The 19,051-nt window shown below is 39.9% G+C and overlaps 1 protein-coding gene across 1 annotated transcript; it reads right to left on the bottom strand.

Moving 5' to 3' along the window:
* Positions 1-744: 744 nt before the first annotated feature.
* On the bottom strand, positions 745-7,130 carry LOC147523002 (ABC transporter B family member 15-like). Its single transcript, XM_086596438.1, has 7 exons — positions 6,810-7,130; positions 6,670-6,724; positions 6,396-6,574; positions 5,838-6,295; positions 5,180-5,720; positions 4,074-4,976; positions 745-2,479 (listed from the first exon to the last, which is right to left on the bottom strand). Exons 1-7 carry the CDS (start codon positions 7,047-7,049, stop codon positions 1,094-1,096), a joined length of 3,762 nt encoding a protein of 1,253 aa, XP_086452564.1. The 5' UTR covers positions 7,050-7,130; the 3' UTR covers positions 745-1,093.
* Positions 7,131-19,051: the final 11,921 nt, after the last annotated feature.

The following is a 19,051-nucleotide window of genomic DNA, read 5'->3' as shown; positions in this document are numbered from 1 at the left end:
AACTCTTTTTTGGCATCTTTAGAAATTTCCAAATGAGCCTATTGCTTGCAAAGATGTTCTCTATGGTAGGAAGATGACATTCATAAAAAATCAAGTCGTAAATAAATTTGTAGAGTGAGATAGAAGCCAATTGTATAAACCGGTTGTATAAAAAAAGTGTTGTATATGGATCTCTCTATTTATTTTGTAGCCTAAGCAACGATAACTTTTAAGAGTAGAGTTATTTTGGAGACAGAAAGCATATTACAACTACAGTGGGGCATAATCACATTAAAAACTACCAAGAAATAAAGGAAAATGTAATTCAACATCTCATCATCTTGCTTTTGGGACTTTTTGTTTTGTGTCGACCATATTGGATGGAAAATGTTTTGGGTTAACTAGTATTACACCCATTAACATTAGATGAGCCAATTAAGATTTTTTCATCGAAAATTAGGGGTCTCCCCACAAACACACGCGGTCAATTTGGTTTGATCACATTAACTTTGTAAGTCAAACAATTGAAAATTACACAAATACCCTCATTGTTTTCAAAAAGAAAATGTTCAATTTTAATTAGGTGGAGGCATTTATGTCATTTTCAGTTGTTTGATTTGAAAGTTAACGGTCAAACCAAATTGACTGTTTGTTTAGGGGAAAAACCCTAATTTCCCATCTAGTGGGGAGAAATCCTAATTGGCTCATCTAAGAGGAGTAACACTAATTCACCCAAATGTTTTATCTATCTTAAAAATCCTCATATCAAATGATTGTACTATCTTATTTTCCCTCGGCCGTGCCCTAAAGAGAAAGAAAATAAAAAGGAAAAAGGTTATACCCTCGGCAAAATCATGCGAGGGATAATGTTGCATCATGACACGAAAAGGACATATATGATATCTAAAAGGTTACAATAAAGCTTACAAGCTAATGAGTGAACCCTCAAGTTGATTTTGTGTGAAAGAGCTCCCTGAACTTTGCTTACATTGCAAGAACTTTTAGAGGCTTTTGTCGCCTATCTCATCTCTTCACTTGGTCTTAGGTGGGGAACAAACACCCGAACTCGCTGCAATGCAAATCATATGCACACTCATGATCTCGGGCTTCAGCTTTAGTTCACTGTTTGATTGTTGTTGGGCTTTTGTTGAATGCTGACTAGGGAATAGTACGCTCCAGTGGGCCCCTTACCCAAGAGTGATGAGTGGGTCCCTTTCTCCACCACAGCACCTTTATCCAGAACAGCAATCTGATCACAGTTCTGAATTGTACTCAATCTATGAGCCACAACCACACTCGTCCGGCCCACCATGACACGGTCCAAAGCATCTTGGACAACTTTTTCTGATTGACTATCAAGGGCACTTGTTGCTTCATCTAGTAAAAGAACTGCTGGATTTTTCAGTATAGCTCGGGCTATCGCGATGCGTTGCTTCTGACCCCCTGATAGTTGCAATCCTTTATCGCCGCACCATGTACCGTAGCCATCTTTTAATCCCGCGATGAAATCATGTGCATTTGCCGCTCTAGCTGCGTTAATGATCTCGGATTCATCAACATTATTGGATGCTCCATATGCAATGTTCTCTCTGATGGTACCACCAAAAAGTGTTGGTTCTTGACTCACAAGTGCTATGTGTTTCCTTAAGGCCCTAAGATGGTATGACCTTACATCCTTCCCATCGATCTTGACCGTGCCACTTAGTGGATCATAAAATCTCTCAATCAAACCAATGATTGTTGACTTTCCCGAACCACTTTGACCCACCAATGCAGTCGATTTACCAGCCTCAATGGTTAAAGAGAATCCTCTAAAAATGATCACATCCGGTCTAGCTGGGTATGCGAAATGTACATCCCGGAGCTCAATATGACCACTTATTTTTTCAGGTTGGCGAGCTTCTGGGTCCTCGGGTTCAATTCGGGTGTACCGATCCAACACCGCAAACACTGATGCAACCGAATCCGAACCTTTGGCAAGATCAGTGGTCATACTTCCAGCATCAGCAATCACACGCCCAGTACTGACCAGGATCATAAATGTTTGGAATAGTTCCTTAGCTGTTATGTAGTTTTGAGAAATTAGTTTCCCACCATACCAAAAATCAAGAGCCCATGTGCAAGACATTAAGCTTTGTGCTGCAGCAAGGCCCATACCAGCATACCATGATTGACGATTACTCTCCCTTCGTGGGCCATCTTGGGCTCGATCCAGCATTTCAAGAATTCGTGATTGAGAAGAAAAGGCAGTAATGGTTCGAAGGTTTGAAACTGCTTCGGCAGCAAGTTTGCTACTTTCACCTTGAGATGCAATTGCTTTACTGGACATTCTTTTCAATAAGACTTGGCGAAGGTAGAAACACACGATGATCAAAGGTTGAACAGCTATCATTACGATGGCAAGTCGCCATGCGATTATTAGTCCCATGGTACCTGCCAATACGACAGCTGAGAAGGTTTGCACAAGAAGTGCCATTCTATCTCCCACCAATGATCTCACCTGCGAAATTGTACCAAGTACAATTAAAAGCAAAACGATAATTTTACTATATGAGACAAAAAACATCGTTACTTATAAATCACAGGTGTATTATGTGTGGTGGTGGTTATATGAACTCCACTTAAAATGACTCCAAAGTTACTCCATTACTAAATACAATGAATTAGAATTTAATTTTTGGTGGAGATGTTCTCCGCACAATGGAAATTATCCTCACAAAAACTCAGTTTATTTGAAAATGTACAATCTTGTCAAAAATCATTTAGAATGTTATGAAATTATCCAACGGCTCAGATGTTTTTTAATTTTATAACACTTTTTTATGAAATTAAACATATTCAATTAAACTGATTTTTTGTAAGAGTATTCTCCATCATGTGATGTATATATCTACAAAAAAATTAGCCCTTATGAATACAAAGTCATATAAGCATCTCTAGGTGGTGGTAGTATCACCTCTAAATTTGAAGGCGAAATTTGAAGAAATTGGACTCAAATTTTGACTAACTCTAGGTAGTCGCAAATATCAGCCACAAATTTGGAGTAGGGTCTACCATGCGACATTGATACTGTCGCCCCAAATTGAAAACAAAAACCCACACGACATTTCCACTGTCGTGCAAAATTGAAAAAGTTAAAAAAAAAAAACTCACGCGACATTAGTAATGACGCGGTGTGTTGGTCAAAGTCAAAAAAAATTTTGGAGCGGCATTTGTAATGGCGCGCGACAGTACCACATCCGCCATCCAAATCCCAAATTTACTTCTACGGATGCAGCTAGACAGGTGATACGACCAAATTTACCTCTACCTAGAATTAGATTTCCAAGCAAATTTAGAAAAATTGGGAGTTCATACCATGGAGCAAAATATCGCCCCTATATATCCGATATATTGCCAATATATATCGAGTATTTTGGTACACCGACATCGATTTTCGACATATCCACCGAATATATAACTCTTTTTTTCCCGATATATATTGGAATTTCCGATATAAAACTTTATATCGCCGATATAATCGATATATCTGATATTTACGATATATATCGGTTGATTTTTTGACCATTTTTTAATATAAATCCGATATTTCTAATATATTTCCGATATATTTCCGATATTTTTGATATTTTAAATAGTTTAGACTGGTCACCAAAAAAAAATAGATATATCCGATATATCTGATATTTTGGGCCTTGGTTTATACTACCGCATGCTCCAACAGTACCAAAAAATGCATCTATCAGTTTGTATATGCAATGAGTGCAGTGATGTTGACATTGGCATGCGACCAAAAAAAGAGAGACATGCACTGTTAGTGGGCCATTACATGAGGCCCAACAGTTAAACTTCCTATTTTCCTTTTTACTCTACTCTTCATCTCTTTTTCAGTAGGCTTGCAACTGTTGCAACTTCCAAGTGACCATTGTCAAATCCTAACTTTTTTCGCCCGTCATCTAACACTCCATCCTTGGAGTCATGTCAGGGACTGAATTAAGTTTCCATGGAATAGTGTATATTTTTCTGGGAATCTTTTCAGAATAATAAAACAGGACTAAAATATAAATAAAACAGAATTACTGAGAAAAACTTACCACGCTGGCGTCCTTGGCGAGCCTACCACAAACAGCTCCACTAGAATTTTCATCTTGATCGAACCATCCAACTTCAAAAGTCAAAATCTTGGACAACATTCTTTCTCTAATCCTTTTTGTCAAACACTCACCCATGACAGCAAAATTATAATGCTGAATAATATTAATTAACAAGGATACCACAGCTAAACAAAGAAAGAATAATGCGTAGATCCTGGTCTTAGATCTAATCTCGTCATGATCAGTCAAAAAATAAACGGATATCATGCTTCCCATCATAAAGGCGTAAATTGGCTGCACCGCACCGAATAACATTGCACCTGTGCACCCCAAAATTGCTTGTTTCCACTCTGGCAGATTTAGAAGTAACAATCTCCTAAATGATGGGACAGGGTAATTTTTCTCTTTGTTTTCAACTGGTCCAACTCGTCTACTCGATACAGAGTTTGCTGAGTTGGACCGGCTCACTAGACTGAGTCGTCGGCTACTTCCACGACTACTACGGTTATTATCCTTGTATGTAATGTGTGATGATGAACAACATGAGGCAGTGTTATTATGTTCTGTTGCTTTCTCAATTTGTTGGAAACGGATAAGTGAAGAATACAATCCGTTCTCATCTTGGATTAATTCGTCGTGTGAGCCAAGTTCCTTGACTAGTCCATTTTGAACCACGGCAATGACATCCGCATTGCGGATTGTAGAAAGACGGTGCGCAATTACTATTGTGGTTCGGCCTACTGATGCATTATCAAGTGCTTCTTGAACAATTCTCTCTGATTCAGAGTCTAACGCACTTGTTGCCTCATCCAATAGTAGAATTTGAGGCTCTTTGATTATAGCTCTTGCAATTGCTATTCTTTGTTTCTGTCCTCCTGACATCTGAACACCTCTTTCACCAACCTATGTAACAAATGTACATGAGTTGGTATGAGACAACCACTTTATTCCTAGAGTCCTAATTATTGGACATAGAATAATAAAAAAAAAAAAATAACTATACATTAAGTATTCCATGTCTTTGTTAATCAAATAATTTGCTGTTTTCAATTTTTTAATACCTTAAGCTAAAAGACAAATAGAGAATCAACAAACAGAACACTGACCTGAGTATCGTATCCTTGTGGAAGTTGAGAAATGAAGTTGTAAGCATTGGAAGCTTTTGTTGCTTCTATTACTTCTTCAAATGTGGCATCTTCTTTACCAAAAAGAATGTTTTCTTTTATAGAAGTTGCAAACAGTGCTGGTTCCTGGCTTACTAGTCCCATTTGAGATCTAAGCCATTTCAGTTGAAGCTTATTAATAGGAACACCATCAAGTAAAATATCTCCACTGATGGGATCATAAAACCTTTCTAATAAAGCAATGACTGTAGACTTTCCTGAACCACTTCCACCCACTAGTGCTACTGTTTTTCCTGCTGGAACTTTTAAGCTGAAATCTTGAAAGATTATGGCATCTGGCCTTGATGGATATGCAAACCTAACATTCTTGAATTCAACTTCCCCTGAAACATTCTCCAAAATCTCACCATCCATGTTGTTTGAATCTATTTCAGGTACTCTTTTTAGTACCTCCATTACTCTCTCAGCTGCTGAGACTGCTTCCGAAAAGTACTTCACATTTGAAAGTCCAGCTCCCAAGGCTCTAGTTCAAATAATAAAAACAGATAAAATGAAAACTTAGTGAACCCCTAGGAAATTTCAGCTATGACAAGAAAAATATAAAGAAGCTGAAAAACACATTGTAGAGAGAGTAACTTACAGGCCGCCAACAGCAATTGAAGCACTAACAGCAAAAACAGTACCACCTTTGCCTTGATGATACATAACAAGCCTACTACCATACCAAGACATAAAAGACCACACAACAAAAGTAATAGCAGTGCTTCCAATAGCCAGTCCTTTGGCTAAACCCTGCTTCAACCCCAGCTTCACAGATCCTTGAAGTGCTTCAGAGAATTCTGTCATGGTTTTATTTTCTCCCACAAATGAATAAACAGTTCTGATTGAAGAAATAGCCTGCTCCACGACTGAACCAGCTTTGTTATATTCTTCCCTTATTTTTCTTGTTAATCCCATTAAAATTCGACCATACATCAAACCTGGTATGATCAACAGCACGGCAAAGGGGAAACCAACTATAGCCAGTCTCCACATCAATACAAACGCCACTATGTAACTTCCAATGAATGTGGATAAGTTCAACACAAAATTTGGAACCTGAAATTAAATCATAAGCATTAAGTCATTAACTTCTGTTTACATGTATAGCAAGATAATATTATTAATGAAGCAATGCATTGTATAGTGTGAAACATACCTTTTCACTTATAACATCTTGAATAATGAGACTATCATTACAAACACTATCTACCACCTCAGATGTACTTGCCACCTTCAGATCAAAATAGCCAACATCTTGCCTTAGTACTGCTTCCAGATATCTATGTCTCATTCTTGAAGCTTGTCTCTCTCCCGTTCTTGTCCAACAATATCCCTCTACAATATCATTAATTCAGATTTAATCCTCTGTTCAATGGGGAAAAAACGGTTAAGAAAAAAAGAGAGACAGAGAGATATAGTGACATATATACCTAAGAAACAAACAAAGAAAACTCCACATGCCATGTACAAGAAATTGATTGAATTCTGCAAAAAAAATGTGTTAGAATCTTCTCGATAGTGAACTTGTACGGGAGAATGTAAATGAACAAAAAATGTGAAGAAAATATACTTTGCTGATGGTGCGGAGAAATTGAGCAGGGTCATCACCAGGGCCCATACCAAGATTGTTCATGATCTTGCTAGTGACTAATAACATAACCGGAGTAAGGATGCCATCGCCGATTGATCCGAACAAGCCTAAAGCCATGAACAAGATATCTATAGGGTCTGCATGCATGAAGATCAGACGGATTGATGAATTGCTCTTCATTTTTCTCTTGGTGCTTATAGCACCCACCTTATCACCCATATTTGTCTTTTTCTTCTCCTAATGAGAAATGAATAAAACCAACAGAATTGGCACCAACAAGAAGTTCCCACTCTTTGTACTTTTTTTATGTTATGAAACTAGCAGTATAGAGTCATACTGAAATATTTATAGACAACATAAACAGCTTGGATGATAGACCCTTATAGTTATGACCTATAACAGCATATTTAGAGCATCTTTAGGAGAGCTACCAAAAAAACACTAAAATTTTGAAGCAAAAAAACACCAAACCAAAAACACTAAAATTTTGAAGCAAAAAAACACCAAACCAAAAAAACACCAAGCAACTTTAGGAGTAACATCAAAATTTCACCAAACAACTACGCGTGGTTTTGGCAAAACCGCCCCATATAGCCCACGCGGTTTTGTCAAAACCGCGCCACTAAAGCCCAACTGACAGGCCCAAGCCTACACGGTTTTCAGAAAACCGTGCCATGTATCGCACATAAACTTTTTTCTTTCCCAATCTTTGGCGCGGTTTTGTGAAAATCGTGCCATATAAGCCCAATTAGAAGCCCAGCCCACGCGGTGTTGGGAAAACCGCGTGAGTGATTTGATACAACATCAAATCTATAACCAAATATTGGCTGATTTGGTGTTTGGTTTAGTGTTTTTTTGGTGTTTTCATTAACATGTAGCTCTCCTGAAGTTGAAAAAACACCAAATTATTAGAAATTTGGTGTTTGGTGCTAGGTTGATATCACTCTTAAAGATGCTCTTAGGAGAGAAATCAATAAAACACCAAAATTTTGAACCAAACCAAACACTAAACCAAAAAAACACCAACCAACTTCAGGAGAAACATCAAATATTCAATATCAAATTACGCGGTTTTGGATAAACCGTGCCGTATAGCCCATGCGACTTTCTCAAAACCGCGTCACTGAAGCCCACCTTAGAAGCCCAAGCCCACGCGGTTTTCCAGAAACCGTGTGATGTGTCGCACATCAATTTTCTTCTTTCTTCTCTTTTCAAATCTCTCGCACGGTTTTCGCAAAACTGCGCCATAGAAGCCAACTTAAAAGCCCAATCCCATACCGTGTTAGAAAAATTGTGCGGCTTTTCTAAAATCTCGAGAGAGATCTGATACAGCACCAAAGCTGGAACCAAATTTTAGCCAATTTGGTGTCTTTTTGGTGTTTTCATTAACATGTGTCTCTCATGAAAATGAAAAAACACCAAATTATTGGTGTTTGATACTAGGATAGTATCTCACCTAAATATACTCTAATGCTATAACACCAATTTTTTTTTAACATATTATTTAGTGATTCTCTAATAATAATCGACTTATTTTAAAATTTAAATACATAACGAACTTAGATACTTAATTGTTCAATGAACATGTGCGGTGGATCACGGTTGACTTTAAAATTCGTCATTAATGACGTTCAGTAATTGGCCCCCACTAAAGGGTCCGTAATACTGTAATAGTCATGCTTTTCTTTTAGAAAGCTGGTCTTGTAAGTTAATAATGTAGCAGAAGAAGAGAATAGAATAGGCTGTTTCACTATTTCAAGCCAATTTTGTCATCTTGAATATTGTGAATTTGTGATAGCCTTCATTACTTTGCCATTTATGGTGAAGTGTTTCCTGAAGTTGAAGTTATGGCCTCAATTGTGCAACCCTAAGCAGTATTTAAGAAGTCTAGATTCCATTATTCTTAGAGAACTTCACAGCACTGGGCTACTATGTTTCTGGCTTTCTGCTGAGTTATATACGTGGTCAAAACCTTCACACTATTGGTTGTGAATGAGAATACAGAGCTCTTTCTTTAGTGACAAAGATACTGTCCAATTAGCTATGAAGTTGGTAACTTGGTATACGGTAGAAAATTGGTTTAACATTCATTCTAAAATCCAAGCAAAACATAGTCTATAATTAAGAGCATTCCCAATGCAAATCACTTTGAGGAGAAATAACAACTTGCCATTTTTATGAGCCAAAAACAATGATCCAACACAAAAGGGAAAATGAGAGTAGTTTTTCACTAGCTAAATAACAATGAGGGTAGCACTTGCTATTGAGATAGCTGCTGAGTTGTGAACTTCGGATGAAATCTTTTATTCCGTCTCGTATGTTTTTCCGTTTTTTTTTTCAAACGGAATGTTTCATTCCGTCTGCGAGTTTTTTTTTCTTTTGGACGGAATGTTTTATTCCATCCGGCATGTTTTTTTTCGATATTTTTTTTTTTTTTTATATTCAGACGAAATAAAACATTTCGTCCGAGTCACATTTACATTGGGCAACTCCTAGTAACTTCTCGCCAATAAAGTAACTATGAGACAAAATAGTCCTATATATGTGGCGCCTATGTGGAGGTAAAAGTTGTTGCTTGTATTGAGAATGCTCTAATGTGTAAGTAAACCATTTGCATAGTTCTTTGAGTTTTTAACTATATTTAATGAGGATAGAAATTGCAGTTTGAAATAACTCTTTGTGAAAATGTTCAATATACTGAGGAGATTATTGTCTCACAAAAAAGTTACTTTGATCCAAAAATTCCAAGTGCACTAACAAATAACAATCATCATCGAGTTTGGTTAACCGTCAAATTTTTTGTTCCCTTCAGTACGTACGTGCAATATATATGCTCATATATACATATATACTCCTAATGTTGAACTTTATGCGTAGGTCCATTAATAAGCATTGTAAATGTTATATTTCGTTTAACCTTACAAGTATGGGTAATTTGGAGGACATAGACTGGTTGATTGGGTTTGACCGAATTTGTATATATGGACGAACTGCATATCATGATCAAATTCTCTCTCCGGGACTTCAATTAGGTCAGACGTAGTTCCTCATCCTCTTTATATAGGCAAAAGGTTCGCGCCTCCGGCTCGTGCGCATTAGGTCAGATTTAGGTTTTCAAGTCACTCGCGCGCCATGATGACGAGTTAATGACATTTATGGTGAAGCGTGCCTGAAGCTCCGGTCTTTATGATGGTATTTAAGACTTACATTACTGTCCGTTGGTGCGAGCAAGAATCTTGGTGATCGCTGTTCGAGAGAGGTCGTTCGTGTGTAGCGAGTCACTATAGAGCGAGCTCGTGTGACGAAGACTTCAGGTCGGTTGACTACTGTTTAGTCAGATCAATTGCTATAGTTGGGTTGTTATGAAGTGAGCTACGAGGACGAGGATCGAGGATCGATCTGCATTCACGTCTGTGTTAGACACGTGCTTGATATCCATTGGATGTGAATATTACTCTCTCATACAGCCCCATCTCAGTAGGTCGTTAAGTTCGTGTTATCGATCTACTGAGAGTATGGAGTTTGCGCGTGTGTGGCACGTGGTACATGTGATTTGAAAGGTTGCAATTGAGACATCTCGTTTTGCTAGAACACGTGGCACGCTAGGTTGAAATAAAATGATTGTGTTTTTTTTTTCGAAAAATGAACCGATGGGTGGCTTGTAATATATGCCTAGAGAAGTGAAGAGTTCTCATTTGCTTCCCTTGAGAACGAGAGCTAAAGTTAGTTTCCGCCATTTTCGTTTCTTGCACTTTCCTTTTGTTCGCTTTACTTTTGTTGGTATCTGGTTTTGATTTTGGTTTAGTAGTTGTTATGATCTTGAAGAGAGGAAGAATAATGTCTGATTCTGATGATACTCATTCTGAGGAGGTTAGGGAGGAGTTGAGTGGCGAGTAGTTCTGGTGCATCATCCTCTAGTAGGTTGCCTCCTAGGGTAGTAGATAAACGAGCTCTAAAAAGTTTTGGTGATTTGAGGCGTGTTTACAGCATTCGTTGTAGCAATCTGGAGATTCACAAGCTAGGTGAGGATGCTAACATTTTTAGTAACGCGTTCGTCCCTCGTGATCATGGTATGGTTATCTATGAGGGACAGCTGAGAGCGGGGTTGAGATTACTATTTTCTCGGTTGACGTGTGAGTTTTTAAATTTTTGTGAGAAAGAGCCCTTCCAGTTCGTTGGGAACACATGACGTTTACTTAGGAGTTTGATCTTTTGAATGAGAGTGGACAATACAACATTGATGTTGTGGATATTGCTGAGCAATTTGTTGTGAAGTGATCTAATGCTAACAACTTCAGCTTACAGACTTTGACTGGAAAGTCTAGCGTTCTGGATGGAGTTAGTAATGAGCCTTGGAAGAGGAGGCCGTTTTTTATAGTTGCGAATTTTTGCACCCCTGGGTTTAGTGGAGAGACTAGGGTGTGTAATTTCACTGGTACGTGCTAGGTTGTATGGTTTATCCATGCCTTTGTTTTGTTTGTGATGAATTTGTGCTATAACGAACTAACCTTTGACTTTCTTATGTGCAGAGATCGCTATTGCCAGAAAGAAAGGGCGTAGTGTGATAGAGAGGTTTGCTTGTTTGACTCGTGCTGAGAAGCGAGAGAAGCTGCTGAAGTGGCCCATTACTTTGTCGAAAGAGGTGGTCGTGGGATCAGGGTGAAGAGGAATGAACAAAAGAAGAGGTCTAGGGGTGAGGACGTTGTGATGCTTTCCAGTGATCAAAGCATGAATCGTGAAGATAATGGGATAGTAAGTAGGGAGCAGAGGAAGAAGAATGGTGGTGGGTCTATGCGACCTGGTGGAGGTGTTGGTGGAAGTGGTAAGCGACCTGAGGTGGATAGGTCTACTGCTAGTGGAAAGGGGAAGGAACAGGGGAACTTCCTCGTTGATGTTGAGGACATCTCTTTCGTTCCTCGTGAGCGAAAGAGTTCCCTGGAGAGGAAGGCTGACAAGCCTATTTCTAGGGCTGCAAAGGTCGCTAAAGCGGCTGAGATCATCCTTGGTGGAAGTTCTGGTGCTGCTAGTGGGGAACGAAGTGGTGGGAAGTCAACTCAGTCTTCCCGATCTAGGATAGACTTTAGCGTTCTAGGTCACGGGGACGCTGGTACTGCTGCTGAGAAGGTGAAGGAGAGAGCTCCTGTTGTGAAGGCTCGGAAGGGTCATGTTGATGCTGGTGGGGATGACCTACAACGTACTCTCATGTACGTACACAAGCGAACTGGTCGAGAGGTGACTGTGAAGAAGTCAGACTGTAGTTATAAGTCCTCACCTATAGCGTCGTGCTTGCTGGAGGGAATTACGCTGGACGATGATCGGAAGGATCTGGATTCAAAAGATTTGTCTGAGAACCTACGAGCATTGGATCGGGCTCACTGCTTGGTAAGTGCCAACCCGTGATTTGACGATGAAGCTTTTTTCCTACTAACCGTGTTTACTTGGCTGCAGATTATAGCATGGTACCAGAAGATGAAGACTGTTGTTCAGTTTGCTGAAATGGAGAAGGAGCTGGAGAAGCTAAGGGACGAGCTTGCTAGCGTTCGAGATGTGTAGTAGGCTGAACATAAGGAGTTGCTTGACCTTCAAGGCCAGGTTGTTATCCTGTCTTTGCAAAGTACGATCGCAGAGAACCTAGCGACTGAGCTGGAAAGGCAGTTGACCACAGCCAATGACTTTGCTGACAAGTGTAAAAAGGTAGCAGTAGATGCTAAGGAGGCATATGATCGTATGTTCACCGAACTAGATGAGCTGGAGGAGATGCATGAGCAGCTCAAGGAGGAGTATGCTCGTGTAGTTGCGGGTAAGAAAGAGGTCTCTCCCACCGTAGATGTAAGTGGCGATCTTGCTATGGTACCCGCTCCTACTACTCCTGCTGTTGAGTTGCTTGCTGAGACTGACGTGGGAACGAACTCTGAAGTTACTCGTGTGTTGACCTTGCTCCAGGTTGCCTCCGAATCTTTTGTTGATCCTCTTCTAATTGATGATGTTAACCAATTTGTGTAAAAGTTTAAGTTTCTTTAATTGGTCGTGGGCCTGATACATTAGAACTAATAACTTGTGGAAACCTGAGCGGTTCTCTTCTATGATGTGCTTTGAGGGAGAATTGATTGAACTGGTTTCCCGAATTATTCTGGGCAGTTTGCTTTGAATTATTGTTGTATGGCCTATGGCCCGATACATTAAGAGCTGATAACTTGGGCTTGCCTGGGCAGTTCGCCTTTATTATCTGCTTTATTTTGGAACAAACTCGCTTCCACCGGAGTTACAGTTTGGTAACTTTAGAGAACTGGTTTCTTGAGTCTATTCAGGCAGTTCGCTCTTTTACATTTCTGAAATGCATGCTTAGTTTCCTTGCTCTCTTTCTTGACGTCTTGAATGCATTTTGCTTGATATTGTTGTACCTGTACTGCGTTGTATGTTCCAACTGGTGAGAAGTCATGCTCATAGAGAGCGTTCTGCAGTGAGTCACCTCTAGTGTTGTAGGCTACGATTAGTGAGAAGTGCTAATGCTTTGTTGCCTGTGAGCTCGAGTGAGTGTTTTAGTCATTTAGAACGTTTGAGCTTCGGAGGAGAGCGTTTAAGTTCGCTTGAATGCTTTGCCCTTGGAGAGTGTTCGCTTAGTTGACCCTAGAAGTATAGGTCTCCAACTAGCGATAAGTGTTAAGGCAAAGAAGCCTATGAGCTATGTAGCTCTGAGCTCAAGTGAGCGTTTTGTCATTCAGAACGTTTGAGCTTCGGAGAGTGTTTAAGTTCGTTTGAATGTTTTGCCCTTGGAGAGCATTCTGCACTTAGTTGACCCTAGAAGTATAGGTCTCCAACTAGCGAGAAATGTTAAGGCTAAGAAGCCTATGAGTTATGTAGCTCTGGGCTCAAGTGAGCGTTTTGTCATTCATAACGTTTGAGCTTCGGAGAGTGTTTAAGTTTGTTTGAATGTTTTGCCCTTAGAGAGTGTTCTTCGCTTATTTGACCATCGAAGCATAGGTCTCCGTCTGACGAGAAGTGTTAAGGCTAAGTAGCTTGTGAGCTATGTAGCTTTGAGCTCAAGTGAGCATTTAAATGTGGAGAACGTTTAAGCTTTGTAGAGCGTTTTAGTTCGATTTCGCGTTCTGCTCCTCAAGAGCGACCTGTGCATCGATTTGACAATACTGCGAGATTGCAGTGCATTGATGCAAAATAAAAAGTATGAGTATTAACGCTAAGAATAAGAATTCATGAAATGGAATTGTTTATTGATAAAATTTCTTTAACAAGAAAGTATTCCAAGGACGTGGAAGTGCCTGTCCCTCTTGGGTTTTGATCCAATATGCTCCATTGCTAACGACTCGTTCCACTATATAAGGCCTTTCCCAAGTTGGTGCCAATTTCGAGTCTTCCTTGGTCTTTTTTAAGACTAGGTCTCTAGGTTGGAAACTTCAAGGGTTAACCCGTTTGTTGTAAGTCTTCCTCAGGGTTTGCTGGTAGGATGTCACTCGAATGGCTGCTAGGTCGTATCGTTCTTCGAGTAAATCAACCTCACGAGCGAGAATGGAATCGATCTGACCAGATTCAACGATCTCTGATCGAGTCGTTGTAATTGTCAGCTCCGTGGGATGACGACCTCAGTGTCGTAGCATAATGAGAATGGTGACTCGCCTGTACTAGAACGAACTGGCGTTCTATGAGCCCACAGAATGTTTTCTAGTTGCATTGGTCATTGGCTTTTATTCTTTTCAATCTTCTATTTCAAGTTTTCTAGGATTGCTTTGTTACTAGCTTCCGCTTAACCATTGCTCTGGGCATACTGGGGAGTGGAGAATGCGTGAACGATTTTCCACTTATCTAAGAATTCTTTCACCGTTTTTCCTTTGAACTGAGAACCATTGTCCATCACTAATGTGTGGGGGAGGCCAAATCTGGTGATGATGTTGGTTCAAATGAAGTTTCTGACATTAGCCTATTTGACAAGTGCCAAGGGAATCGCTTCCACCCATTTGGTAAAGTAGTATGTTGCAGCTAGGATGAACCGAAAGCTTGTGCTCTTCTGTGGAATGAATGGACCCATGATGTCCAAGCCCCACATGTGGAATGGCCAAAGGCTGGCAATGTTGATCAATTCCCGAGCTGGCTGAATGATGTTGTGGCCAAATGTTTGGCACTTGACGCATTTGAGTACATACTTCTTGGCATCGATCTGCATTCACGGCCAGAAGTATTCTTGTGAGATCACTTTATGAGCCAGAGAGCGACCTCCTGCGTGGTTACCGCATTCTCCCTCATGAATTTCTACAAAAATCGTCTGACCCTGTTTTGGGCTAATACACCTCAGATGTGGTCCCCCAATCAATTTCCTGAAAAGTTTGTTGTTGACGAGGCAGTAGCAACTTGACTAATATTGAACCTGTCTAGCGTTTATGCGATCTTCTGGTGCTTTGCCTAGTTGAATGTAATCTATGATAGGTTGCATCCATGTTTGACTCATCTGACTGTCAGAGAGTGGGCATAGGTCAGTCACTTCTACGACGTGCTCATTTTGGTAAGCAGGTCGGTCTATTACTTCAATAAGTAGTTTCCTAGGGTCACCGTTCGGTGTTTGGGTTGTGAGGTACGCCAAGCTATCAGCGTGGCGATTCTTGTCCCGTAGAAAGTGTTGTATAGTGACTTTTTTGAAAGATGGTAATAGTTGATCTATAACTTGAAGGTACTTAGAAAGGTTACCTTCAATGGTGGTATACTCATGGGCGACCTGGCGAACGACCAGTTGTGAATTGCTGAAAACCTTGAGCTCCTGAACATCGAGTTGTAAAGCTATATGGAGTCCCATAATCAGAGCTTCGTACTCCGCTTCATTGTTGGAGGTCGCAAATCTGATGCGAACTGACTTTTCCAGCACCATGGAGTCATCTGGTGATACCAAGACTATGCCAACTCCACTACCCCCTGGATTGCTAGCTCCATCCACGAATAATGACCATACCAATGGGTCCCATTGTTTAGAAGTTGGGACGTTCTCCTTTGGTTCCTAGTTCAGGTCGTCAACTGGGAAATTCCACTAAGAAATCAGCAATGACTTGACCTTTCTAAGATGTTCTTGGGGCGAACTCAATGTGGTGTTCACCGAGTTCTTCTGTCCATACTGCCATGCGAGTTATCTTATTGGCTTTAAGAAGGATCTTCTTAAGTGGCAGGTCGGTGAGCACTTTGATTGGATGTGCTTGGAAATAGGGCCTGAACTCTCTTGCTGAATAAAGCAGTGCGAGTACCAGTACTTGCCTTTTCATTATTTTCAATGTGGGAGTAGTTCTTTTCAGCTGCCAACAAAGTCTTTCTTGTGAAGTAGATCGGTTTCTCCGCGTTCAGGTCCTCTTTGAAGAGAACTGAACTAATAGCAAAGTCAGAAATAGCTAGGTATAGCCCCAGCGTTTCATCATCAATTGGTTTTGCCATCACAAGTGGTGTTGTCAAATATTCCTTGAAAGTAGAGAACGCTCGGTGGCATTGATCATTCCAGGAGAATTGTTTCCCTTTCTTGAGGATTTGCAGGAAAGGTCGGCACTTGTGTGACGCTCTCGATATGAATCAGTTTAGGGCGGCCACCATTCCTGACAATTTCTAAATTTGTTGCTTTGTTTTTGGATCGGGCATATCTAAGAATGCTCGGATCTAGTCTGGGTTTGCTTCTATCCCTCGTTGGGACACTTGATACCCCAGAAACTTCCCGGAGGACACGCCGAAGACGCATTTCTCTAGGTTGAGCATCATCTGAGTTCGTCTGAGTCTGGAGAACGCTTTTCCAAGATGGTCTAAGTGATCCCCAGATTTCTTGCTTTTTACAACCATGTCATCTATGTAGACTTCCATGGTGTCTCCTAATATGTCCTGGAAAATTTTGGTTACCAATCTTTGGTAAGTCGCTCCAGCGTTCTTTAGGCTGAATGGGAGGACATTGTAGCAATAGATGCCCTGTTCTGTGACAAATGATGTTTTCTCTTGGTCTTCTTTGACTAAAGGAATCTAGTTGTAGCCACTGTAGGCGTCCATGAATGACATGAGCTCGTGGCCAGCGGTTTGGTCTACGACCTGGTCGATTCTTGGTAAAGGGAAGCTGTCTTTGGGGGTATTTTGATTGACGTTGGTGAAGTTGACACATAGGCGAACTCTGTCATTCTTTTTTGGGATTGCTACTATGTTAGCAACCCATTCGGGGTATTCTACCTCTCTAATGAAGCCTACCTTTTTTAGATTGTCGATCTCGTCATTTATTGTTTTTCTGAACCTAAGAGATAGTTTCCTAGGTCGTTGGCGAACTAGCTTAACATTGGGGTTCACATTTAACTTATGGCATGCAATATTAGGATCGATTCCGAGCACATCAATATACGACTAAACAAAAATATCTTTATTCAATGATAAAAAAGTTTACAAGTTGTGCCTTGATAGTAGGATCAAGGTTGACTCCTATATAAACAAACATGGGGTCATCCTCCATTCCTAGGTTGACCTTTTCCTTCATCTTGATCTGGGTAATCGCCCGGGTCACACTTCTTGGTCCCCTGCGATGTCTCCTCCGCTTGTATGGGTGGAGCGACTTCTGGGGGCTGGAGTCCTGGAAGGACATTTTTTGCCGAGCCCCCAATGTTTTCTTTAGCGACCTCGATATTGGGGGTATTGATCAATGTATTGACCTCAGAGATGAAGTCTTTTGCCAACTTGGTTTTGGCGATCTCTCCCTTGTTGCTGAGGGAAGCCCCAGTGGGTTTGCTAACTGAGTGGATGTCACACCCCAAATTTCCAGAAAAATTAAAACTGATATTCAATCATCTGGAACCCAGGGTGAAACAAAACCCACTAACATATTATCAACCACAATATTTAAAATCTAAGATCAAATTAAAACTGAGAGAACAACGCTTCATTCACAAATAAAATTTTTTCTAACCAACTCTATTACCTTTGTTTCAATTCAAAACTATACACTTTCGAAAAACTTAAACCAGAAGACTCCAAGAGCAAATCCAAGTCACGTGTCTTCATCCACGACTCCACCATCTATGTTCCCAAGAACACACCCACGCTTGCAAAACAAAGCAAACATGGGTCAAAGAAATTGAATTTGGTCGGTATGAGTAGACTAACAACAAAATATATATAATAATATTTCAAATGAATAATATAACATTACAAACAATTTCAACTTGAAGACAATATAGTTCCGCTTTTCCAAAACGGCGTAGTTTCTTCCCAAGTAAGATTTCACCCCCAACATACAAATTCCAAGAATCTCATATAATAGTACTTTCGCCATTCCCACTTTCCAAAATAACTCACAATACAATACCACTTACATTTCATTTATTAACTACACATATGATAACCTAATTAAATATGAGTTTGGTATACCTTACCTTTAAGCCAACACGTCGTCTTAGGGTAGGATATTTACGTCCCTGCAGAAAAGATTAATAGATCCTACCCTCCTGCAAAACAGAGTTAGACATCACAATAAATTGATTTATCTCAGCCAGTCAAAATTTCATTCATGACCACACCTCCTTTAAGACATTTAAGTCTAATTGATATAACTGTTCGTCTCCAAGATATTCGGGAATACCACTTATCATAATACCTATATTAAGGGTAGTCATTCATATGACATCATTACGTCATAAAGTTTCTGGTGTGCATAATCATAGATCTCGACTATCACAAGTCATTAATAGTTTCAGAATAACATATCAAGTTATAGTCAATTCACAATCCGCATAGAACTCACAATCATTTATTAGTATTATTCACCGACACACTTCATATCCATAGCATCACACAATTCATATATTTTTACTTTAGTATCACTTTCCTACTTACTTAGAACGAGGAAAAGTCACAACCAAGGAGTACATTCATCCCTTGTGAGTATCAACTCATACAAACCACGAAACATTTCTCATAAGAAATCATAGACATCATATGCAATAACTCCATCACACGTAAAATCAATATTTTTACTTTGCTTATTAATTATCTTGTTGACTCCTTTATTCAAAGACACATTTCAACCTTTAGTTCCTACTCCACGATTTGCACTACACACATTTGCCAAATCACACATATCCGGTATACTTCACACCGAAGTACCACTACAAGACATACGTCCCAAGCGGGATATCGCTTCCAGGAAACATACTTTCATCTTGTAAACTCAGAATTTGTGAGTCACCATCATCTCAATTTTCCATACACAAAAT

This window comes from Coptis chinensis, chromosome 1, assembly GCF_015680905.1.
Source record: "Coptis chinensis isolate HL-2020 chromosome 1, ASM1568090v1, whole genome shotgun sequence".
Classification (NCBI taxonomy): domain Eukaryota; kingdom Viridiplantae; phylum Streptophyta; class Magnoliopsida; order Ranunculales; family Ranunculaceae; genus Coptis; species Coptis chinensis.
The sequence above is the reverse complement of the archived record's forward strand: the minus strand, read 5'-3'. Positions and strand labels throughout refer to the sequence as shown.